Source organism: Phocoena sinus, chromosome 5 (assembly GCF_008692025.1).
Source record: "Phocoena sinus isolate mPhoSin1 chromosome 5, mPhoSin1.pri, whole genome shotgun sequence".
In the NCBI taxonomy this organism is placed as follows: domain Eukaryota; kingdom Metazoa; phylum Chordata; class Mammalia; order Artiodactyla; family Phocoenidae; genus Phocoena; species Phocoena sinus.
This window is the reverse complement of record NC_045767.1, coordinates 110,143,320-110,170,826: the sequence shown is the minus strand read 5'-3', so window position 1 is coordinate 110,170,826 and position 27,507 is coordinate 110,143,320. Positions and strand designations below refer to the sequence as shown.

At 35.1% G+C, this 27,507-nt stretch overlaps 1 protein-coding gene across 3 annotated transcripts in view; it reads right to left on the bottom strand.

Annotated features, from left to right (window-relative positions):
- LRBA (LPS responsive beige-like anchor protein) overlaps window positions 1-27,507 on the bottom strand; it is a 753,999-nt gene that overhangs the window by 52,308 nt on the left and 674,184 nt on the right. For all 3 annotated transcript variants that reach the window (XM_032633582.1, XM_032633583.1, XM_032633584.1), the window contains one exon: window positions 19,693-19,860. In XM_032633582.1, the coding sequence (XP_032489473.1) occupies window positions 19,693-19,860 (168 nt within the window). The remainder of the gene's footprint in view (window positions 1-19,692; window positions 19,861-27,507) is intronic.

The window sequence follows — 27,507 nt, the reverse complement described above, 5'->3', positions numbered from 1 at the left end:
CTGTCAAGCTGATTTTCTTCCACAAATGTAACCAGCCATTTCTGCCTTACGTTTTCTCTCATGCCGCTGACTCTCCTAGATTAGTCCCCCTCGTCTTCAGTTTTCTAAGTCATACCTCTCTCTAGAAAACCCTGCTTGAGTTCTACCTTGTTGGTGTAACACTTCCCAAATCTTATAGCCTATTCATGCTGCTGATTACATACTCGACTCAGGCTTCCTTGTAATGTTATTTAGCTTTTATGAGATTACTGGTCTGTCTCAGCAACTATACTATAGGGTCCGATTATCATACTTTAGTAGTGTGCAGCAGGAAGAACAGTACCTTGTATATAGTATTCACACAACAAAAAAGTTTACTGAGTACCTTTTATACAGCAAGGCCGCCCAGACCCTTGTGCCTCATCTAGGGTTATACTGGGACAAAAAACAAGCACAGTTCTTGATGAGGCAAAATGGGGGTGAGGAGGAGAATGCGGGAGTGATAAGTGAAGGCTGATAGCTGCTGTTACAAAGAAGTCAAGAGTCTTTCTTAGAAAAGTTCTGAAGGATGTCACTAAAGGCAGTAATTCTCACTTTCAGCCCCCTACACACCTGAGGGATATGACAACACTCCAGTGTCTCACTGTAGCAGTGATTCTTTTTTTTTTTTTCGGTATGCAGGCCTCTCACTGCTGTGGCCTCTCCCGTTGTGGAGCACAGGCTCTGGACGCGCAGGCTCAGCGGCCATGGCTCACGGGCCCAGCTGCTCCGCGGCATGTGGGATCTTCCCGGACCGGGACACGAACCCATGTCCCCTGCATCGGCAGGTGGACTCTCAACCACTGTGCCACCAGGGAAGCCCTGTAGCAGTGATTCTTAAGGGCTAAGTGAGAAATCCTGGGGGAATATGTGTGATTTGCAAAAGCCCCTCAAGTAATTGTTTATTACTCTCTTCACTTTTCCCTTCAGCCCTTTGTATACAGCAATAGAAAATTCAGAGGCATAAGGGAGGTTTGAAATCACAGGAAACATACAGGTATAACATTCAGGAAGGTGATTAGGTAAAAGCGTAGCTTAATGAACTCTACCAAATGCCTAAACTGTTCTTAATGAACTCTCCTTCACCAAGAGAGTTTTGGTCCCAGGTGATATATTTTTAGAATTTGTTTATTATGTTAAATTTTTATTATGGAATAGGATAATGGATCCCTATGTACCCATTAGTCAATTTCAATAATTATTTACACATTTGGCCTTAGGTTATTTTAAGGTGGTGGTTCAGCATAGGCAATGTGCTAGAAAGATTTATTGGAAAATAGGAGAGTGTGCCTGCCTTTAAGCAGTTTATTTTTTCAGGTCTACTGCAAAACTACACTGAGAACAAAAATATCAAAAAATGACCCCAAATTATAAACATTAGCCAGCAGCCTTCATCTTTGTTCAGAAGGGTTAAACACACCTGGACTTGAAAGGAGATGTTCAATCCTAAAGCTGTAAATGTGATTATGTGACTTCTCTAGTTAAAATCCTTCCATCCAAATTCCTTATCACGGTGTGGCCCCGTAGCATGGGGTTAAGTATGCAGACACTGCAATCAGACCGCCTCAGTTCAAATATTAGCTTTATCACGTATTAGCTGAGTGACTCCGGCAAATTATGCCTTAGTTTCCTCGTCTACAAATGGTAATAATGACAGTGGGTCTTTACTGGGTTGTTGTGAAGATTAAATGAGATAATATAAAACACTTGGGACAGTTCTTGACAGGTCAGTGTTTGATGTTATTATTACAGCATATACATAAAAGACAACATGGTATCTGGCTGAGGTTAAGAAAGCATTTAATAAATGTTACTAACCACTTATAATTAAGATTAATAATAGTAATCTAGCTCCTGCCTATGTTTCCAGTCTCATGCCCTGACACTGTCCCTCTCACACTCTATAATGTGCGATGTAACGTGTCAAACTGCTTCCATATTTGTTTTCCGATTTTTTCTATTCCCTTTCTCTGTGCTGTTGTCTCCTCCTCATTCTATAAGACTCAGCTCAGCATCTCTGTACTCTTAGAAATCTGTTTCTAGATCTCAGCCAGACTGTTGCTGCCCTGCCCTGTTGCTTTGGAGCAATGCACACAGACCCTTACTACCTACTTAACTAAAATTCTAATTACTGGTCTAATTTCTATCTTATCAATTAGACTATAAGTCTTCCTGAGACCAGAGACTTCTAAGTATTTCTGTGCCTCTGGGGGCCTGACACACAGTAGGTGCTCAATCAATATTTACTTAATGAATGGTTATCCAAGTCAGCATAATTCAGCAGGTATGAAGCTAAGAGATACACTCCTAACACTATTATAGAGCAGCCCAGCACTGAAAAAACATTCTGTTAAACATTTCTACTACTTTGCTGTACAGCAAGAAACTAACACAACATTGTAAAGCAACTATATTCCAATAAAAATTTTAAAAATTTTCTACTAAAAAGCTTACTTCATTCTTATTCATCAATTCCCAATTATTTCTGTAAATAGCCTGTTACTACTTTCTATAATAAACCTGAATTCAGCAGGCAGCATTCCAGATGTTGAAATACATAGTAATAAAAAAAGACTATGCAAATACTTCAAGACATTCCAGTAAAACCACATATTTATGTTTTATAAACAGCATCTCAAATATTACCTAGAGAATTTATTAATGGATTTCCAAATGGAAATATTATGAAAAGATTTTCAGCAAGTTGTGCATTCTATTGTTTTCTGTGCCAACCATTGCATACTTGCATGATTTTATGGCTATATAGAGAGAAATGGACATTATATATAGAGAGAAAGGGACATTACATATAGGGAGAATATAGATACACACACTAGACAAAATGAAAGAATGAAAGGAGAGAGAAAAGTAAAGGAAAGTAGACTGGCTTAGTGACAATGTAGGGCCTTCAATTTAACAGTGACTGTTTTAGTCTCTCTGAAGTGGTCTTTTTAATCTAACAGAGGAAACAAGTTAACTCAGTACAACACTTAGTAACCAATAAAGCTGTAAAACTTTATTTTAAGATGGGTTTGGGGGAGGAATAACTTAAACATATGGATGCAATTAAGGTAAACACATATGTACTCCGCTTTTTTTTAAGCACACAACTCTGAAATTGCATTTTATCCCCTATATATTTACATCTAAAAGCACTATAAAATTGGGATAGGGAAACTGAAAAAATCATTTATTAAGAAATAACATGCCATTTATTAGTATATTAAAAATTTCTGACATTACCAAAATTAAGTACTAGAAGGCTATCTTAAGATTCTAGAGTAAGCCCTTACCAAAAGATATTTACAAATCCAAATAAGACTTCATATTTTGGATTTCAGAATTAATTCACTTTTCAATGTTTAAAAAGAGTCACAATTAGGGCATTTAGTGATTTCTCCTGTGTTATGTATCATATTATCACTTGTGCCTATTTTTCCCCCTTGCCCTTCACACATTTGAATTAAGTTGGAGAAAAACTTGCTGGATATTTGACCAGTTTCCACTGTTTACTGACCAACTTTCTAGTTAACCAGCCTCAGTGCCCTCTGAAGCCACTGTTAAAATCCAGATTTGGTATTAGCAAATTAAAAAAGCATACTAATTATTATATATGTTAGTATTCAATTCCTAAAGGCCAAAAATCCTGATAATATTAACTACTAAGGCCAAAAGAAAACCCATAACTAGATGCACTTGATTAAAAATGGATGAAGAATCTAAAAGAGAAAATTATCTCTATAATATAAATGGTCTTGTTTGCATAATACCTCTAGCTGCTTTAAAAAAAGAAAAAGGCAAAGCATCATTTAGAAACATTGGGAAACCAGGCTCGCTCTTAACATAAGAAATTAAATACAGAGTTACTTTTTAGTAGTCAGAACAAAAAATGAACAAAATTTAAAAAAAAATAGCATAATGAACCTAAAAGAAATCTTTTGAGATTGAAATATAAATATTCATAGTGCCCTGGAAATAAAAAATATATAGGAATCAAGCTTTGTAAAGCATAATGTAAAAGTAGCCTATCAAGAAACAAGTGTCATGGATATACTACCAGCATATGGAATTTTAAAAAGTCAGATTTTACATTCAAAATAAACACCAGATGATATTTAACCAACAAATTATGCAAACTAATCCACACAAAAGATGTATATAGTGAAGAAATAAGTTAATTGAACAGAAGTAATTCTATGTAAATTTGGACTTGAAAGACACTTTTTTTTTAATTTTGAGAAATTAGATATAGAGAAAAACAAAAATTTAGTTAAAAGTCAAATTTCTATGTTTTCTGATAAAGATTGAGCTATTGATTCCACTTCTACAAATTTTCATAAAAGTGGAGTCAGATGAATGAGAAAAGATTAAGATACAAAGATGGTTATTATAGCACTTTATAATAGTAAAAATTAGGGGAAAAAACTAATGAAATTATACTCATGGAATACTATGCAGTCATTAAAATGAGTGAGTTGAACTGAATATATGTGACATGGAAACTAGTCTATAGTATATTGATTAAAAACAATTCCAAATCATCAAAGAATATAGTTTATTATCTCATTTAAATAAAAAAATTAAAAATAAAATTATATAAACACACACTAACATGTGTTATGTGAGTACATGTACACACATACATAAATACACACATGTAAAATCTGGAAAGGTACATAAACTTATCAGCTATTATCTCCAGTGGGGGGTAGATGAAAAGACTGGCAGAATAAAAATTAATACCTTCTTCACTTTTATACTATTTGATATCTTAGACAAAGCATGTATTACTTTTAAAATAGAGTAATAAAAAATTTCCATTTTGAAAAAAATCTAAAACTAAAAATCATAAAAATCTAAAGAAAAATCTGACAATATGAAATATAGCTTTATGAAATTTAATTTTTCCATTAACATAGTAACCAGAAGTACTTCTTAACCACCTAGGGACAATTCTAACTGATAAACTGGTCAAACACTATGAAATCAACAGACCTTGCTACAAAGTTAATTTTGTTATTTTGAGCTTATTTCCTAAATTATTTCTATCTGATTTCAAGGAGCCATTAGTTTTAGCAATATTTTACCATCATTTATCGCTAACTAAATATTTAGAAAGGTATATACACTTTGCAAGTAAACAATGTTTTACGTACATTAGGTATTTGGAAGCATATACATATCATGATGGCATACAGTACATAAAGAGCAAAGAGAAAGAGCAGCTAGCTAAATAAAATAAACCTCTAAAAAAAAAGAATGCAGTGATAAGAAACCAGGGTAGAGGGGAAATTAGGAAAAGGACTATTTTTACTTATATTTTTACTCAATAATATTATGGAAGTTACCACGGTGAAACATAATGTAATTATAAATTGTGAAAATATGCATAGATTTCCTATTAGTGCTTTTAACCGAGCCCATATATTCCAGGCACATTACCCTGAGGCCCAGCCCAGCCCAGCTCAGCCTCACTACAATCTCCACTTCTCGAAGCTGTCCATCCACTGCAGCATAATCCCAGCTGCCAATCTGAAAGAAACCAGCTAGTCAGAGCAGACACAACCAACAGAAACAAACGTCACTCAATAATGTTCAGCGGCACTGTGTTCATGGATAATTTCAAACAGTATCTCTGTCTAGAACACTGATGTGCTCATTCAAAACACCTCCATCTCTAGCTACTGGAAACGAGTAGATAAAGCAGCCTGCCTAGAAAAATAAGTGGAATGTTGCTTCAGAAAGGCTGCCAATACTAAGAGGAAAACATAGTGAAAACATAGTAAAAAGTTCTTAAAGAAAAAAAAAATTCAGGATAGTTGCATTCAGGAGGTTAAATTATTTCTCAAAACCAGACAAATATGTTTAAACTATGTTACAGAAAGAAACAGTCATTTGGTAAGAATCATTTCATCTATTTTTTCAATAATATTTGTATCTACCATGTACAAACACTGGAATGAGGTGCAGTTAGGAATCCTTGACCTCAAGGAACTTAAGCCTGAAAGACAATACATGCACACACACACACACACACACGCACACCCCAGTTACACAGTACTGGCAGGGACAGAGAGAGGGAAGGTGATACATTTACTGTTATGACATAGTTAAATAATATTTAACATTTTAAAAGTTTGCACTTAAGCATTTCCTAAATACTGTATTAACAGAATTTCAGTTCCTTCTTTGCACCAATAATGGAAACTAAAAATAGTGATTCTAAGTAAACTTCCTCGTCTTTGTTAGAAATAAAACAACATTGCTATTCTGAAATTAGAAATTTGACTATGCTATTCTAACAGTTAGCAATCTGTTATACTTGCAATAATCCTACATAGATTTTTCAAATCTAAGTAATTTTTTAATCTTAATCTTTCTAGAAACTTGAATTTAGTTAAAAATTTTGAGAACAAAATTTGGTCACTTGATTTGAGAGTACTTTTCATACTTTCAATTTAAAATGAAGATGGTGCCTGAAGGGATCAGGGGTTTATGACAGAAGTCATCAGCATATGGAATTGCTCAGGATTCCCTGGGTAGCTGATAGAGAAAAAAAATCATAAAAATATTAATACCTTGCTTTATGTCCTTGGATGTATAATTCAGCTACACCTATTTAACTAATAAGTCTGCAATAGGCATAATCACTAGCAAAATACAAAGATTAGCTTTCCTGACAAACTTTAATGCTTAATTGACTAAGGGAAACTTTGTGCTTTTAATATACAAGAAAGTCTGGCATAATTTCAAGGTATTTTTAAATGTAGGTTTTCAATTAAAACTTGACTAATCCTTACTGTTTGTCTTTTCATTGTACAGTTCCTGCCCTGCACTGTGTCAAATATGCCATCTGTGTAACACACTTCTGGCTAGAGATGCTTCAGGATTATTTTTGTAACACCCTGAATTGTGGCTGCCTGAAGTCTTAACTTACTGTCTTCAATACTTCTACTTTATTCTCTTGCTACAACCATCCTAACCATGTGGTCCTAATGTCCTACTTTTAAAATTTCACTGCAGTCACAACAAAAATTCCTGCCCCACCTGCTTAAAACGGGCTTACAGACCATTCTCCGAACTATTTAACAAATGTTAACAATGCTATAAATACCAATTGTGTTTATGCTTTCTGAAAGATTCACTGCAGCCAGGGTTCTGCAGTAGTGTTAGAGCTGAAATAAGCTGTTGACTCCCACCATGAAAGTGATTGAATTCTAAGCCAAAAATGCTTTTCCTTGGATAAGACATCTGATTTGCTACCGCTGTCATGAAACTGGGGTCATGTGAACTTAAACACTGCTGCTGCTTCTTTTGGAAAACAGACCTTCTCAGAGTGATTATGTGTTACTAAAACAGCATTTGGAAGGATAAATTTGGAAGAGGGAAAATCAACCACTGACACTAAACACAACTTAGGGAGAAATTTTCAGGTTTTACTTTCATATTATGAGACTCATTGTATATAATTGTTTAAATTGAGCAATATATGGCTCTCCTTTTCCTCTTCCCTACCCATCTATGTAAATAGAGCTGAGTTCCATTTTCAGAAGGAAATAAATAACTTTAATTTCTGAACTCACATAAACATAAAATAACATTGTATTTGCTTGAAAAGTAAAGGAGAAAATGCTGCTTCCAGAGGAAATGTACTGAGTACTTACAATAAGGTGCAACATGGAAAAGCACAGATGATATTGTTCATATTAATGCTGTCCTATGCAACATCTACCTGCAGTGTATCTTTTGCTCTTTGAACCTCTACCTCTGCTTCCAAGCTCCAGCGCATCCCAGGTTCTGCCACTGCCCTCCCTTCATAATGGCTGCTCAGACCCTGTGCTGTGTCTGTACTTTTCCTTTTGTCAAAACCTCCTATCAAGTTCTATGCACAGAGAGCTGAATGACTGGAAAAAATTGTTCAAAAAACTCTGTAACCAAATAAATGATGTCTAATGGTAAAGTTTCAAGCACTAAGTGAAAGGCAATGAAGTCTATGGCAGAGGCTTTTTTTCTGTGTATATCAAAGCACATCATATAGAAATTGCTATAGCTCACTTTAGCATGAGACTGGCATTAGCTAACAGAGTCTAAACTTAGGGACGGAGGCTTTCTACTCTTTTACTTTATACTTTCATAGTATTTGAATTTTTAGAGTTAACGCACATTTTTTTTTTGTTTTGTTTTGTTTTGTTTTGTTTTGTTTTTTTTTGCGGTACGTGGGCCTCTCACTGTTGTGGCCTCTCCCATTGCAGAACACAGGCTCCGGACGCACAGGCTTAGCGGCCATGGCTCACGGGCCTAGCCGCTCCATGGCATGTGGGATCTTCCCGGACCGGGGCACGAACCCGTGTCCCCTGCATCGGCAGGTGGACTCTCAACCACTGCGCCACCAGGGAAGCCCTTAACGCACATTTTTTTTGATAAATAAGTTGTTAAATCACACACACAATTTAGTAGTGAACCCAGAGATTGAGAATTCATGCATCTTAGGTCAAAAGCCCTCCTGCTTTTAGAAAATGATGATAAGGACTACAATCAACAGTGATATATCTAAGATATTTTTCCTAAGACTACAAGTAATCTTTTTTGGTCCTCCTCAAATATGCTGGAAACAATGAGGAAATAAATTCAAATTGCTAAAAAGTATGAAAAAGAATCCTAGTTCAGTGAGTTAAATAACAATCTAAGAGATTAGAGGTACTCTAATTTCTGAGAGAGATAACAAGTTAAGAAATTGTAAATTCCTTCATCTTTATCAAAGTTACACAAAGATCATTATACAAAGTCACTATCCTAGCAATGTTAAACATGGCCAGTGCCAGAAAGTAATTACAAGAGACCTCCAAACAGCCAAAAGCAAAGTCAATATCCTTATCCTCATGTTAACATGCATCACTTGTTTGGATTTTCAAGCAGAGACTTTTCCCCCTCAGAAGACAGAAAGAGTTGTGGGTTGGCTTTTTCCTCTTGATTTTAAAAAGAAACAATTTTCAGAATACAGAAAGTAGCAAATAAAAGAATTCCATGATCTCACTAACCAAAGATAATGACTATCTTTGGTGAGATGACCATATAAACATCTTGGGGTCTATAATTACAGAAATTTCCTAATGTATATATACACATTATAAAATTTGCACTTTCTATGTTTCATAACATGATCTGTTTTGCCATGTAATATGGTGAAGTATTTTTCCATAGCAATATATATAGACCTAGATAGCAATATTTTTTAATGATGTATATAGCATTCCACTGTATGGATTTACCAATACTTTTTTAACCAGCTTCTCTATTGTTAGACATTTATGTGGTTTTGGTTTTCACGGGGTTTTTTTGCTATTATGAATAACTATACACTTGAACATCTTTTTTTACATATGTGTTCAATTATTCCTTTTGGTTAAAGTTCTAAGTAAACAGTGGGTGAGTACTTTAAAAACTGATAGATTGTATAAAAATTCAATCTATTTTATCCTCACCAAATATATGACAATGTCTGTTTCTAACCAACATTAGGAATTTTCATTATTTTTCATTTTAGATGATCTAATAGGTAAAAAATGCTGTTGGATTTTAAATTGAATTTCACTGATTTCTAGTGAGGTTTCATACATTTGTGGCTTGTATTTCATCTTTTGTGAATTAGCCGTTCCTGAACTTTGTCATTTGTTGTTTTTTTTGGATGTACAATAACTTCAATTTTTATGTAGACAAATATGTCAATTTCCTTAATGACTTTTGGTTTTGATATTGACTTATAAAATGGGCCTTCTCCATTCCAAAAATTATTAAAATACTCACCTGCAGTACTTTCTAAGTTCTGTAGTTGCACTTTTTATATTTACAATATAATCTTTATTCCAAACAAAAACATGTAATTCATTTGTAATTTCTTTTACCTTAAGATGTGAAATAGGGATCTAAATTTTTGTTATAACAGTTAGTTAGCTGTCTTAACACCACATGTTGAATAAGACAGCCTTTTCCCAGTGATTTAAAATACCACCTTTATCGTATATTCTCATATATCATATGCCTATTTATGGAAGCTCTATTCTGTTCCATTGAAGCTTAGAACTAGAGCATAGAGTTTTGATTACTATCATTTATACTTTTGTAGCTGAGGAAGTAATCAAAACCTATGTATTTACTTTAAATTTAGTTCTATCATATCTGGTTATTTGGTTTCTCAGGCTATCACATCTAAAAAATAGCTAATTGTTGAGTAAGAGGACAGGTGCCCAAAAGGCAGACATATTGACCTGGTAACAGGAAGTAAGAACTGGTAGTTTTAGAGTAGAAATAGGAAAAATATAAAAAGAAAGCATAACAACTGAGAAAGAATAGCAGTACGGGATTCTTTAGTTTAAGTTCAAATATACCACAGAACAATAACTAATGTTAATAACAAAAATCACATTCATTAATTACACTCCTCACTTGTCATCACTCATATCATACGGTAAAATTGCCTCTACTCCTAAAAAACTGTAGCGCGCCCATTGTTTTTCAAGTACACATAGAACATTTATGAAACTGACTATGCCCAAGGTGACTCAAGTCTCAATCTGTATCATATGTATCAGTCTTCAGCTTTAAATAAGCTAAATTAATAACAAAAGATACTAGATTGGATGTATGAAGGCAAGCCCTTGCTGAAGAGATGACCTTCAAGCCGAGGCACGAATGACAAGGAGCCCGCATGTGAAATCTGGGTAGTCAGAAAATGGCTATCATAAAAAGGTGCTAATCCAGTGACAGCCTTCACAGGCTCAGGAACAGAAAGAAGGTCAGTGAAACAGCACACACGAATGAGGATGAGAACGGCATGGCATGAGATCAGAGAGGCAGGCAGGGACCAGATCGTGTGGACCAAGCAGAATTTTATTCTATGTTTAATGTGAAATAGGAAAGCTTAAGTAGAGGTGGGATGTGATCTGATTTACAGTTTTAAAATGTCACGTTGGCAGCTCTCTGGAAAGTGGATTGTAGGTAGTTAAGGGTAGAAAAGGGTGACCAGGACTACTAATGCTAGTCAGGGGAGAGATGATGACGGTGGCTTAGACTAATGACAGACATAAATGGTTTCCAAATGTGCTTTGGAGTCACCATCAACCTAACTGCTCTTCATCACCAATTTCTTATGCCTCCCCCCGTGCCACTCCCTACATGTTGTTTTCCAGCCATGGCGCCATACAGTGGTCCTTCCCATACACTGTGTTCTCTGCTTTCCACTGCTTCACCTACTTAACTCCTCATTCTTTAAGGATTATATTCAGGTGGGTCATTCCTGCCTAAATCTGGGTTGGCTGTTTCTCCCTTGTGCTCGGATATGTAGTGTACACATCTCACTCAGAGCACATCACTGTACTTACAATTTTTAAACACTTATTTCTGACCTAATAAAACTCCATCAGTGAACTGTTTTACACTAAGGAATAGCTAACTGAGCTCTGAACTTTTGGATATAGCAAATATCATTTACATGATAATTGATAGAACTCTGGATATAAGAAAGGATATAGAGTTGTTCTAGAAACTATGCCTATAAATACAATTATATTCTGAATATATTAAAGAAATTCTTTAAGGAAAATACTTATTTTACATTTTTTAGGAAAAGAAAAATTATTTTGTAAAGTTAATATTCAACTCATCATTAATTTAATTTGTGAATTTGGAACAAGGTTTTTTCCTTAATAAAAGTATTTATTCTTACTCAGATCTGACTCTGAATTCAATTAACCTAATTTTTTTCTCTTTTTAAATTTCTTCTTTCCATGGTTTTTAATTTTTCTTTTTTCTTTTTTTTTTTTTTTTGAAATGCTGGTGGAAGGAAGAAAGGTGAATGAGTCAAACCAAATTCAGCAGAATTAAACATGAGAAAATAACCAATTTTTATTTATTTGTACCTTGTCTATAAAAACATATATGTAATGCTAGGAAAATAGAGTAGATTAAAAGTGGTAAAGGTAGAGAAAAAGGGAAAAAGGTACCCCAAGGAAATAGAGAAATAATGAAGAGTAAAAAGGTCTGTTAGAATAAAGAGCTCAAGGTAAGAATATATCCTCTAGTCAGAGGTCACAGATATTTGGGGGTGGGGGGAGGAAAAGCATATTTGCCTGAAAAATAATTCTTCCTGGTGTGTGACATATGCGAATACAGACATAGTTGTATATTGATAACCCAGCTGTTTTCTAAAAATTAAAAACAACATAAAAGTTTAATGTGCTGCAGGCTGTTTCTCTGATTACTCTTCCTCCTCTTATGGTTATTATTTCTATTGTTTAGTGCTTTTTTTATAGAGAGATTATTTTTATGATCACTTACTGCACCATATGTATTAATCATTCACTCTAGAATAAAACTTTCTCAAGAGGAATGGAGCTTTTCCCAAGTAGTAAGTGAATACACGACTTGTATGTGGAGAGCCTGCCTCTGTGTATGACTTTGTGGACACCTAAGTGTCCCAGATTGAACCAAGTATATCATAGTGACCAGAAATAAGTCTAGTCTAGTCTGCTTTTAATACTAGAGAGGCAAAAATCCATCCTGGTACCATTATTGTGATTTCACAGGGATAATGTTTCAATATAAGCCAAGTGTATGCACAAGTTTCCTAGTATTAGGGATGTTAAAGCCTCTTAGAAGAACAAGATTCTGAAGGAAAAATGGTACGGCCTGGAGATGGGGTGGAGAGTAAATTAGAAGATGGTGACAGAGGAAGCTTTACAACTAGCAAGACTTCACAAGACTTGGGAGGCTGTCCTGGCCTGGGGTTACAGGCACATGGTTGGCCCGAGTAGAGCGGTGGGAGCTGCCTCCCGGGGTTTGCTTATACGAATTTACGTTGTTCTCAACGTGTGGAAGGAAACATTTTATGAAGACAGAGGCAGTCTGTGAGCAACCTCTCTGAAAGACTGCTCAACTCCCAAGTCACTGTGTATTCTGTAACCCAGCCTTTTTTCTTTACAGCACTTATCACTAACTGAAATTAGTTTTTATTGTTTATTTTCTGTGCACCTCATTGGAATGTGAGCTCCATGAGGGAAAGGGTTTGGACTGACTTTCTCGCTCATCTCTGTATTTTTAGCACCTTGAACAAAATTAATATTTGTTGAATAAGTGAATGAATAATTAATGAAAGAATAAACCTTCCCAATTTATAAGTCTGTCTTATTTATCCAAACCAGCCTAGATCCACCATTTCAACAATATCCCTTTAACAATTTCATCAACCACTCTTCCACTCTCAATTCTTTTTTTTAAAGAAAAATCTTCTTTTATATCCCTTTACAGTTGCTCCTAGTTGTCTTTTTTTAAAATATATATATATATTTATTTATTTGGCTGTGCCAGGTCCTGGTTGCAGCACGTGGGCTCTTGTGTTGCGGCACATGGGCTCTTGTGTTGCGGCACATGGCCTTCTCTCTAGTGGTGGGCGGGCTCCAGAGCATGTGGGCTCAGTAGTTGTAGCACACAGGCTTAGTTGCCCCAGGGCATGTGGGATCTTAGTTCCCTGACCAGGGATCTAACCTGCATCCCCTGCATTGAAAGGTAGATTCTTAACCACTGGACCACCAGGGAAGTCCCTCAATCTTTTTTTATATATTCCACCATACTCTCATGGCCAAACCCCATCTCTCTCTCCACATGTATAATTACACACACACACACACACACACACACACACACACACACACACACGTACACCCCTTCTCTATTCAACTTTTTTCTACATCTACTCTCCCACTATTGAGAACAGAGAAAAACATGTAAAGGAAATAATAATTTATATATTATTGAGCATCAATTAAGCACCTATCATTATGTCAGGTATTTCCACAAATATTACCTCACTTTTGGCAAAAACCCTCATAATCTTGTTGCCCTTCCACCTCATTCATGCACATTTACTTACACCAGTCCCCAGGCTAACCTTCCATTCTCTAACCACAGACAAGGGAGTATTGTTTCCTGCTGTCCAGTGCTTTATCTATCTGTGTTCTGGATTTTGTTCCTTTCCTTTTCCTCATAGAGCTTGGCAGTCTATTTCATGCTTTCTTTCTCCTATGTTTCATGTGCTTCTCTCTTTTTGGATCTTTCCAGTTAACACAATTACCTACCCATTTAAAAAAAAAATCTCCCTCAGAGTGACTGGTAATGGGTACAGGGTTTCTTTCTGTGGTGATGTTGTAAAATGTTGTAAAATTAGATTGTGGTGATGCTTGTAGAACTCCATGAATAAACTAAAACTACTGTATTGTATACTTCAAGTGGGTGAATTGTATCATATGTGAACTATATCTTAATAAAGCAGTGAGAAGTTTTCCCTTCCATTATTTCCTTTCCTCACTGTGTTTACTTGTTCACCTCCCACTCACAGCACAGTCCTCTACCATCTAAGCGTCCTTCTCTAATGACTCTTAGAATAATACAATGAGGACTTTTCAGTTCTTATTTGTTCAGCCTTCTTTCAGACAGATTCTAAAACACACATGGTTATGTCACCAACCTCCAACCTTCAATCCACTGCCTTAAAATGCAGTTAAAATTACTTTCCATGGCATTAAAATTACTTTTTCTGGCTCCTGTCTACGTGCTTCCCCTTATCACTTTTGGCTCATTCCACAAACATAATCTCCAGCCATGATCTCTTTCACACATTGTGCAGGAGGTTCATACAGTTTCTTCTGTGTAGCTATCCTTTGCTCACAACTCTATCCAATGTTCTTATTCACCCTTCAATCTACAGCTCCGGCCTCTCATTTCCCAAAAAACATGGCTGGATTCTGGCAGTCTAGGTTTAGTGCCTATTCGCCACGCTTGTGCATGCATGCAGTGTACTTATCTCTACACTGAATTTATCACAGTATTATAACTGTTTACTTATCCATATTTCCCCACTAGACAATGAACTCTACCTGATGAGGGCAGGGACTTGCCTTTCAACTCTTTAACCTTATTACATAATTTAGGTTTAGTAAAAGGTTGTCGAAAAAAATTAATGACCTATTCTTGTTTTCTGTTTTCACCTTGCCTCACTTTACAATGAATTCTGTATGAATCTTCTAAAAAACAATCTCTAATAACTTCGCCAGTGTTAACACTTTATGATTCTTTCTATGATGCAATCGGTAATTCATATTCTTTTTTTTTTTTTTTTGCGGTACGCGGGCCTCTCACTGTTGTGGCCTCTCCCGTTGCGGAGCACAGGCTACGGACGCGCAGGCCCAGCGGCCATGGCTCACGGGCCCATCCGCTCCGCAGCATGTGGGATCTTCCCAGACCGGGGCACGAACCCGTGTCCCCTGCATCGGCAGGCGGACTCTCAACCACTGCGCCACCAGGGAAGCCCACATATTCTTTTTCATAGTTGTGTTTTCTAACCCACGGGTTTAACAGGGAACAACATAAGGGAAGGAACTAACACTTGCTGAGTACTTATGATGGGATAGGTACCATGGCAGGCCTTTTCATGTATTATACAACAGTTAATTCTCCATGAGGTGGGCGTTATCGTAGCAATTCCATATACGGAATCTCAGGAAGAGCTAAGTCACACCACTAGTTGGCACTGGAGCCAGGAATCAAATCCACATTTGTTTGTTTGTTTATTCTGTTTCACACTGCATTGTGTCACAAAATTCAGCATTATAATAAGGAATGGCTATGATAAAAGATCATATTTGTTTCAATAACATTCAGAAAGCAAATATGTATACTTATATGAATAATGCTAATGTATATTAATGAATTAATGCTAATAGTGCTAAAGTAATGAACTGATATAGTCTTTCAAGAACACTGAGTACCCACCATACACCATAGGCCACATTTTTTGAGTGAATGCTGAATCTAATATATAATACATGTTTATATAACATATAATATAAAAATAAATTAAGGGGTGGGACTTCCCTGGTGGCACAGTGGTTAAGAATCTGCCTGCCAACACAGGGGACGTGGGTTCGATCCCTGGTCCGGGAAGATCCCACATGCCGCAGGACAACTAAGCCCATGTGCCATAACTGAGCCTGTGATCTAGAGCCTGCGAGCCACAACTACTGAGCCCACGCGCCGCAACTACTGAAGCATGTCTAGAGTCTGTGCTCTGCAACAAGAGAAGCCACTGCAATGACAAGCCTGTGCAACCGCAATGAAGAGTAGCCCCCGCTCGCCACAACTAGAGAAAGCCTGCGTGCAGCAAGGAAGACCCAGTGCAGTCAAAAAAAAAAAAAATTAGGGTGCCATGAGTTGGAAAGCTCTCCAGTTAAAGTTTAATTTGCTAATAATTAACCACTTGGAGATGTGGGGAAGAAAAGAAACTTACAGCAAAAGTTTTAAATAGTCTTTAGCAAAGGCTGATCATGAAAAATAAATACTGAAAACTTATTTGGCATGGCAGTTCCTCAAAAATTTAAACATAGAATTACCATATAATCCATCAATTCTACTTCTGAGTATATATCCCAAAGACTTGAAAGCAGGGCCTTAAACAGGTATTAATATACCCATGTTCACAGCAGTATTGTTCACAATAGCTAAAAAGTGGAAACAACCCAAAATATCCATTGACAGATGAATGGATAAACAAAATGTGGTATATACATACGATGAAATATTAATCAGCCTTAAAAAGGAAGGAAATTCTGACCCATGCTGCAACACAGATGAACCTTAATAAAATAAGCCAGATACAAAAGGACAAATATTGTATAATTCCACTTATCTGAGGTACCTAGAATAGTCAAATTCCTAGAGACAGTAGAATGGTGGTTGTCAAGGCCTGAGGGCAGGGAGGAATGAGGAGTTACTGTATAATGCATACAGAGTTTCAGTTTGGGAAAGACAAAAATTCTGGAGATGGATGGTAGCGATGGTTGCATAACAATATGGATATACTAAATGCCACTGAATTATACCTCAAAAGATGTTAACATCGTAAATTGTATATTTATTTACCACAATAAAAACCAATATTTGAAGTCATAACATGTTACTTTAAGTGAAAGAAAAAATATAATTTGGTTTACACATGTATGTAAACTACATATCTAATGTCTAAATGGACTATGCCCAATTTCAAATATTCTACCAAGTTAATTTAACAAACATTTATTGTCCCGTTGTCTGACCACCTGCCCAGAATCTGGATTTCGAAAATTTGGTAACCAAAGATACACAACAGTCTTCTAGTTTCCCTGTACAATGCGGTATCCACTAGCCATGTCTAAATTAACTAAAATTAGTTAATTAACTAAATTAACTAAAATTAACTAAAATTAAACATTCAGTTCCTCAGTCACATTAGCCACATTTCAAATGCACAATGGCCACCTGTGACTAGTGGCTACTGTATTGGGCAGTGCAGATACAATGAACATTTCCATTACTACAGAAAGTTCTATTGGACAGTGCTCTTTTAGCTTGTACTGTAAACAGTATATGGTAAACTGCTTTGGTAAATAGTTGATGTGTGTGAGAAGCAGGGTGGGTCAATCCAGAGTAAAAACAAAGAGCCAATTATACTGATTGATCTATAGAGGAAACATCCAGCTGATGGGATGTTTCACTTTTTTTTTTTTTTTTTTTTGGCGATACGCGGGCCTCTCACCGTTGTGGCCTCTCCCGTTGCGGAGCACAGGCTCCGGACGCGCAGGCTCAGCGGCCATGGCTCACGGGCCCAGCCGCTCCGCGGCACGTGGGATCTTCCCGGATCGGGGCACGAACCCATGTCCCCTGCATCGCCAGGCGGACTCTCAACCACTGCGCCACCGGGGAAGCCCTGTTTCACTTTTTAACTAGCAGCATCACACAGATACAGAGAGCCATCCTTTATCAACCACATGTTGCACAAATTTTAATGACAGGAAAAGTATCACTGTATCGACTTGGACACACCAATAGACAAGTCTTAAAAAAAAAATAGGGGGCTTCCCTGGTGGCGCAGGGGTTGAGAGTCCGCCTGCCGATACAGGGGACATGGGTTCGTGCCCCAGTCCGGGACGATCCCACATGCCGCGGAGCGGCTGGGGCCGGAAGCCATGGCCACTGAGCCTGCGCGTCCAGAGCCTGTGCTCCGCAACGGGAGAGGCGCCAACAGTGAGAGGCCCATGTACCGCAAAAAAAAAAAAAAAAAAAATAGGATCCCACATTGGGAGAAACGGTATTAAGTACATTTTCATAGCAACTCTACAAAATATTATGAAATTTCAAAATTAAAACTACACAGACTTTATAGCAACATAAAATAATATATGCTGGTATGGTAAGCAAAACAGGACATGACAAAATCAAATCTATATTGATTCCATGCATATAATAGCTAAGTAGAGATAGGGATAATTACTACAAGGGAACCCAAAAAAACAGAACCAGGTGGTATATCTGAAAAGTAATTATGGACATTAATAGAACCACTGTTCAAATACTGTTAAAACAATAAAAAAGAAAGTAAATGGGCCTATTCAATTCTATTCTAACAATGAAGTTATGTAACACCATTTGCATGTTTGCTCCAACCTCAATTTCATACATGGAGCTTATGCATATTTTGTGTCATGCAGTCAGTTGTTGCTCTAATAAAATAAAATGCCCCCTGAAAGGAACATTTTCAAACAACTGAAAAACTGGAAGAGTCTTTTAGAGTTCACCTGATCCAGTTCTAAAATAAAGTGAAACACTGCAATTCAAAACCTGTGCAATTTAAGATAAATGTGCATCGAGTGCATAGTGCTTTTGTTTGTGTATTAACCTTCTTTATCTAGCACATAAACCAGGTGATAATCGCTGTTAGCAAATATAGTTAAATATGTACTTTCATATACTGTCAACGTGATCAGGTCATAAGTAGAGTTATAAAGAAATACATCAAGTGACGGTGAAAAACGACAAATCTTACTGCAAACGATGTTCCCTTTACAGTCATATACAACTTTCCCTATGAATCAAAACTCCCTGGTTTCCTTAATAAAGTTCTCTTCTAAAATAGTACAGATGTGTAAGGTGTTGTCTGTTCAATTCCATGAACACACATACATCTTTGTATATGATGTATGTTAGCAGGAGGATGTATAATTAAAATACTTTAAAAAAAAGCAAGGCTATATGCAGTTTTTGGTGAATACTGTATTTGTCAAAACCATGTTTTGAGGGTTTTACTTAAGAAAATCAATGACAAAGATAAAACAAGTCTCAGTAACATCCAACACCAAGTTTGATGATGTAGGAAAGTTATAGACTTCATTCTTACTATTAACTTCTATATGGTTATACATGTACTTATGTATCATATATAAATATGTGTTTTATCACATTTAAATAGATTTATGCTTATAATCTTATTTCTTTAATGAATTATTATTTTCCTAGTTCTTTAAATTAGTGAGTAGCCTTCAAAGTTATAAAAATTAGAAATATGATTATTGATCCCTTAATGGGTTCAAATTGAAAAAGCTCTCATTTTATACTGAGTCGAACATTTTGTTGGAGGGAAGTTCTGGGTTCAAGTCCCAGCTAGGTCACTAACTTAAAGGTTATCCATCCTGCTTAAGGGCACTTTACCCATCTGGTTTCAGTTTCATTATCAGTAAAATGAAAGCATGGGGAAGATGAGATCTAATACCTTCTGGCCTACAGATACCTGTTAGACCCAGTCAGATAACTTACCTCTCTCAATACAGGATCAGTTATTGAATTCAGATTGACAGCTCCTTCATAGGTCAGGTAATAGAACACATTGAGGGCTCGAACAGCCTCCGGCCCTTGCTGTTTATAGCCAAAAATGAGATCAATCCACTGGTGAAGCTGGCAGGAAACAAATTCACTCTCCAGAGCCTGAAAAAAAGGTGTAGATCTTATTATTATGCTGAATTCTATTTTTAAAATATATAGAGAAATTTAGAACAAGCAGTAAAGTTTACCTCTAAATTGACTGTGAACAGACTTATTCTGATGTCCTATTTTCCACCAGAATTTGCCCTCTATTTTTATAGAGACTTTGCAGCACTTGTCACACTGAATTACAATCAACTGCTTAGATTTCAGTATTAGTCTACTTGTACTGTAAGCACTGTGAGGACCAGGACTGGGTCTATCTTGGTCATGTTTGTAACTCAGGGCCTGACAGGTACTCAACTTAACGTTTCAGAGAAAGGAGGTCATACAATGTAAATGTTACTTTGGGATAGCAAATGTGAAAATATTAAACACTGACTATTCACTTGAAATATTTATAATTTTTCTAGAATTACAACATTTTATTGTCTACTGTAACAACTGTAAACAAATTGTTTAGTTATTTCAACTGAGTTTTTATGTCATCAAATTAGATCTTGGGAAGGATACTTATAATTACTGAATTATTATTCTATGTACTAGTATCAAATCAGACCAAATATTTGATGCTATTAACATAAGTGTCCAATAAATAATGAATGAACATAATCAAGTTTTCAACAGAAATGCTGGGTTCAAGATCCACTTGCAATTCATCATGACATTCCCAGCTCCAAGCACTGTACCTAAAACACAACAGGTATCAATAAACGTTTCCTGAACTTAATAATGTTAAAAATCCTAAAGAGTTTTAATAAGCAGAGACTTCTTATTTTTAGAAAAGTATTCATACTTATTTAATGTTGTTAAAAATTATTCCAACATAAAAGCTTAGCATTATGGACTAGTCTATCAATAAATAATGTTATTCAAATCACAAACTCAAACTGTGAAGCTTAATTTGAAGCATACCAAGTTGTATCAGGTAATGTATCTCACTGAAATTCTTATTTTTAGAGTCATAAGTGTATGACTGTGATGTATTTTTGGTGTGGCTTGCTGCTACGTTTTCAATATTATAAAAAGAAATCTGTTGGTTTTAAAACAAAATTGACTAACTTCTATAGCAAGCAACCAATGAGATATAAATCATCTCGCGACAAAAGACGTTCCTATTAGTTCACAGGTATACACTTGTGTAGATATGTGCTTTATTAAAACAACTGCCTATGGGCTTCCCTGGTGGCGCAGTGGTTGCGAGTCCGCCTACTGATGCAGGGGACGCGGGTTCGTGCCCCGTTCCGGGAGGATCCCACATGCCGCGGAGCAGCTGGGCCCGTGAGCCATGGCTGCTGTGCCTGCGCGTCCGGAGCCTGTGCTCCGCAACGGGAGCGGCCACAACAGTGAGAGGGCCATGTACCGCAAAACAAAACAAAAAAAACTGCCTATGAATAAGAAAATTGTTTATAGCTAAATTCAAATAATATATTTCCTTTAACTAATATTTAACATGGCTTCATAATATATCATATATCATAAAGTCTAAAAAATAATTCTGTAAATAAAACTCTAGGCAATTCTCATATTCTAAAGTATACCTGAATTGAAATATGCCTAAAAAATATTTATTTAGTTTCAATTGTAAAAGTCACTGTTTAAAACATCTCTTATAAAACTCATTATATTTATAAATTTAGTAAACAGCTAAGAGAACACAAAACTGCTTCATATTTTATTTGAAATAAGAAGAGAAGGGCTTGTAATAACTTTCAGGAAAGTCCTATTTTAAGCACATGGATTTAAAATTAATCTGAAAATCCAGGAACTATTAGTGCAAGTTGCACACAAAAAATGATATGCTTGTTTCATTAACTTAGGTCTTGGGTAGTGATGGGGTGAGGGGGTGGGGCTGGAGGACATGTTAAAGAGACACATAAAAACAGCAATTGTCTTAATTTGTGAGCAGCGCACTCTACACAAAAGCCCTAAATATGTTCAAATTAGAGCAAGCTGCTTGATTGTCACTGCAGTCTCATGTCACATTAATGCATGACAAACATTAAACCATACACTTAAATGGCAATTTATATCATTTAAATGTTTACTGCCAGACTAGCTCATCACTCATTTAAATGTGACTTTCTGACAGCTAATTTCAGTTAATTTTCTCCAATTCACTTAATTAGAACTTTCAATCAGGGAAGGACCTATACATATCTTTGAGCTTATGTCCTTTTTAGTTGTTCAAAATCTGAGTTAATAAACAGTTGAAAAGCTCTACTATAATAGATTAGCATGTAATATCTGAGTCTACAAAAATGTGTGACTATATGAAGCAAACTCACAGTATATACTCTAAGAAAGAACCTACACTTATTTATGTAAATAATACTCTCGCCGGTAGTTCAAATAAAAAACGTTAGTTCATATACACACACACTATTGAAATGATAAAAAGAAACCCCCGCATCTAAGCTAATTAAAAATTAATGATTTCAAAATTGTTTAATAAGATAAAACAGTCAGGAGTCTCCTGAGTGTCCGTGGTGTTGTGATTTGAGACTATAAAATTCCAGAAGGCTCAGCAAATGACAAAGTACAAATGAATTTTCTCAATATTAAAGCTCTAAAAACCAGGGCAATTTTATTTTATGTGTCATCAAAGAATTGTGTCTTCCTAATGTTGATTACTTCTTTATGCACATTCAAAATGGTGAAGTTTGTTAGATTTAGATGCTTAAACCTTTACATCTTGACACCACATCAAAATGTTAAGCAAAAATGCTGAAATGACAGACACGATGCTCACATTATGCCACAAGCACGCATGCAGAAGTCACCATAGTGCCATGGTTCATCCCTCCCCTTACCCTGTTACACTTGGTCAGTCCTTAAGGGGTTGACCAGTAATTCACCCAATTATTGGCAAAATCTCTTCCAGAGGTTGATAAACAAGTTACTTTAAGGAATAAACTTTAAATACATTTAAAAAAATAAACTAAAAATCTCAGCAGTCTTCAATCATTTCTTGCAATCTATCATAGCTTTAAAAAGGGACCCACAAGAACAACTGCCATGGATATACAGGAATTTCCAAAAGTTTAAAAATCATTTAATACAAAGTCAGTTCAGGACTTTAACATCCTTTTGATACCAGTGAATGGCAATTGCCTAACCAAAAGTATATATATGATAAACAAATGCACTTACTAAGGACTTGACTGAAGAGGTAAGAAGAAGGAAGAGGAAATTACTGAGGGTAAAAAATACAAATAATTCAAAATGGAAAACCCTGGGAATACATTTTATAACTTCTGTTTTTGAGATTCAAAAACAGAAATTAAAAATTCTTTAATTCCCCTTTCATATGTTAAGATTTTTTAAAATACTCTTTATATAAATACTTATTTATATGCACATTTTCAGTCACAAAAAAATAAAAACATGCCAGTGGAATGCTAAGCATCTGAGATTTTTCAAAGCCTTTAGGACAGACAGTCCTCATTAGGACTGCAGTTAAATATGGTTTGCAGCTAGGGGACAGAAACATTCTTCCCATGCTGCTATCAAACCTAACCAATCAATTGCTAGTACTCCCCTAGCAGGCTAGATACATCATTTACATCCAATGTGTGCTCTGAGTAAAATCTGTAAAAAAGAAAATCCACTAAAATGTCCAACACAATACAATAATATTCAACTCATCTGAGTTATTATAAAATAAATCAGTGACTAATATTCAATTGTTAAGGTTCAAATAAGACTATGAAAAGACAATCATATGAAGCCTCACACAAATTGTCAATCCAATCCAGGGGGACTCATATTAGTCTTGACAAACTGTCTTGGGGCTGATATCTGTATTTTTAATGAGATCTATTAAGCAGAGACTAAAACACTTGAGATATGCTAAAAAGTAGAGTATACAGATGTCAAATACACACACTTATTAGTAACTTTCATTTGTTTGGCCCACATGCAGAACATCAACAACTTAAAGGTTTAATATGATAAAGAAAATAGAAAATTATTCATAAATAACTCATTTGTGTAGCCCTGTGTCAGAAATAATTATAACATATATGAATATGTGTCTAACAATAAATCTCATTGAAAGATCGCAATCTACGTCTTCCTGAAACTAACCCATTAAGGAAATGAATTATTTACTGATAAAAAATGTTATATAAAATTATTGTTGCCTCTTATAGTGGAGTCAAATAATATGATAACATGTAGAAATCGTTTGCTTTTTCCAAGAAATTCTAAGCTATTTGAGAATAAAAATTGTAAAATAAAAAGCATTAATCATGTGTTCAGTAATCTATGCATGCCTTAGAAATACTCTAGCAATTTCCTTTTATCTTCAAAAAATCATATTTCCTCTAATGTAAAAACTACGTAAAATCAAGAAAACTAATTTCAATTAACAAAAGAAATTATTAGATAATTGTTTACCTCAAGACCAGGAAACCTTAATTGTGTATTATTTGTGTTTCTCATACTTGTAATTCCCAGATTGATGCTAATATTTAGTTACACTTTTGCTAACTCTTCTCATACCATGCCATTTAAAAAAAGCAACTAAATAAAAGCTATTGATATCTATAGGATAAATAATTTTTATAAAAAATCAAATAAATAAATCAAATATTATTTACAAACTTTTAAGTACAGAAATAATTATATAACTAGAAAGAAATAGGCCTGTGCAGCCCAGATACACATATCTGCACCCAATACTACTACTTCCATTCCCAGGCTTTGAGAAGGCCCAGTTCAATTCCAAGATACAAAATGTCATAGCTATAAGCTTCAAATAAGAAAAATCACTTGATATGCATTTAATTATAAGATGTATTTAAACATATTTTAATGGAAGAAAGTATAAAAATTAGTTTTATAACTTTTTGTACATATAATTAAGAGTCTTAATTCATTTGAGTGTAGATAGCAATAAGTTTCAAAGGAGTTAATGTTTGGATTGGCAAAAATGTTATATACAACATTATAAACTTGGAATTTTAAGTATTTTTCATTTTAAAAACATGTAATAAGGCCTTCTTATAACACACACACACACACACACACACACACACACACACACACAGATTTAAAATGAACTGGTCTGTTATGTTTGCATGTGCTGGATTTCAAACACTAGTGGTAATGTTTCCTTAACATTGATATATGACCTTTGTAATTTACATTGAAGAAAGCTGTTTTTTTCAGCCTAATTAGAACTGTTTCAAATTTTCCTGCTAAATATATGATATAAAGTCCTTTCAACTTTTTTATTCTAGAGTTTCTTTCCATGTCAACTTTGTTCCAATCAAAATATGCTTTGAATTAAATGATTTTGATTGAATATGTGGATCACATTTCACTTCTAAGATTTAAAGTCCAAAAAGGAAAAGTTTAGCCTGTTCAAACAAAGCAAAAGCAGCCACTTTGCGGAAAGCTATTCACATTTAAGAAGACTGACAAATTGTTTGTGTGCACCATTAGGTCTAGTTTCTGCAATAGTTGCCAGATTTCCTGTCCCCCTAATAAGATACATTAACTCCTTAAATGCTGGCTCTGAATTTGTGATGAATCCAAGTAACCTCAGCAAATTTTTAATTTACCTATAATTTCCTTTTTTGAAATAGATTGAAAAAATATAAAAGAAAAATTGCTGTTATATCAAATTCTTTGAGAAATAAAGGTAAGAGAAAAATCAACTCTTTTTTCATATTGGACAGATACAAATTCAAAATGTAAATATGCTTTCCAAATGGAATTTTTCCAGATGTGACAAATCCACATTAATCCCCATTTAAAAAAAAAAAATGCATTAGTTAACCTATTTAAAGGATTACTTGTTCAGGTGAAACACAACAGTGAAAATACTGAAGTAGTTCATGAACTATAATCTACTAACATGAGCTTAACATTCTCCCACACTGATTACAAATACATCACAAAAATGCTTCTGAATTTAGATATTTACCTTAATATAAACATAGAACAAGAATGTTAAACAAATTTTATATTATTTACAAAGAAAAGTTTAACTTTGGGGGCTTAAAAAAAGTTTAACTATGTGTGAAGCTGTGACATTAAGAACAATAATTCATGAATGTCAAGTGGGATAAAAAGGAGGATCAAGTATTTAGGAAAAAATTGTGGGATGCTAAGAATAAAAATTCTATCTGACAGTTTAAAAAAATGAAATTTAGTCAACAACACACTGAAGTACGGGCTGAAAGGCAGATAGAGAAATCACTCATGGAGTTCTGTACTTCTAAACTGCCCTTGAACTGTTGGGCAGAAGAGAGATTTTGGAGACAGCAGCACACTGTTCATTTCTACATTTATACTATTACTAAAGAAAAGTGTGAGTTAGTATCATATCTTGATAATAACCATCAAGCACTCGTGCATCTTTTGGCAGGAGACTCATTCTGTCTACGATTGTTATTGTGTAGTTTTAAATGGAGTAGTCAACCAGCTGTTATATATTTTACACACTGAAGGCCATGTTTCCTTTGAAATTCATAGTTTTAATCTCAACTGAAGTCTGTATTTCTGTGTGCCAAGATCAAAAGGATTAGGCAAACTTGCACAATTACCCTCCTTTTCAGAGAGATGATTTTTTTCTAATGTTTAAAATAGTCCTACATGCTGACATTTTATCCAACTATTTTCTTTAGAGCTACAGAACATTAAAACATTTAATTAACATTTCAACCTTAGGTCACTCTTAATCTAAAATCTAGGAATTCACAATATACAGATATGTTAAACTAGTTATAGTGTAACACACATAGGGAGATGGAGCTTTTAAAAAAAATCTAATAAGGAACGATAGAGAACAACTATAATTGAAGGATAGATATGATGTATATGCATCAAGATAAAATAAATTTAACAAAAGAGAAGTAAGACAATGCAAAAATAAGGATAAGAAGTACATGAAAATTATGCCATGAAATTCTATAGACTTGTTAGAGGTGTGCCATGTATTTGACATTAAGCTTTCTAGCAGGCAACATAAAGAAACACGAACACTTACAAGAGTCAAAAGTGACTATAATGTAAAAACAAACCAGATGGCCTAGAAAAACACATTATTTTTATTCCTAAGATAAGAAATTCCTCCCTTGGCAATATGATGGAATCCAGGTATGTGACTCTCGGAGGGACTGACTTAATCCTGGGATAGATTTAGAGTATGGACAAATGAAGAGACTACATATTCTTCAGGCAATCCTGCATAAACATTATTTCTCTTAGGTGAGGCTTGGAAAGGTAAATTCTAGATTACATTCCATGACAAGTACCTGGAATGCAGCCATTTTATTTTGTCAGTTCAACAACAGCTAAACTGAGTCAAAGGACTAATAATCTCTTAAAAATGTGAAAGGAAAGACACAAACAAGACTCTATGGAAGGCAAGCTCACCTTCACTTGGAAGGGGGAGTGGTCTTCCCTAAGACAGATTCAAGATTTTCCTCAGAAAGAAATTCTGGATAAACTTTCCCACATAGATAAATGGCAAGAGAAGCCTCCAAATGCCAATCATGATGTCCAAATACACACAGATGTTAAAATGTTTTAAACCACGGTACTAAATGATCAACCCTTTAAAAAGAATTAGTAAAGTATCCCTAGAAAATTAATTTTGAGCATTGTAAACTGCTGTTATGCTCTCTGAGATAAAGT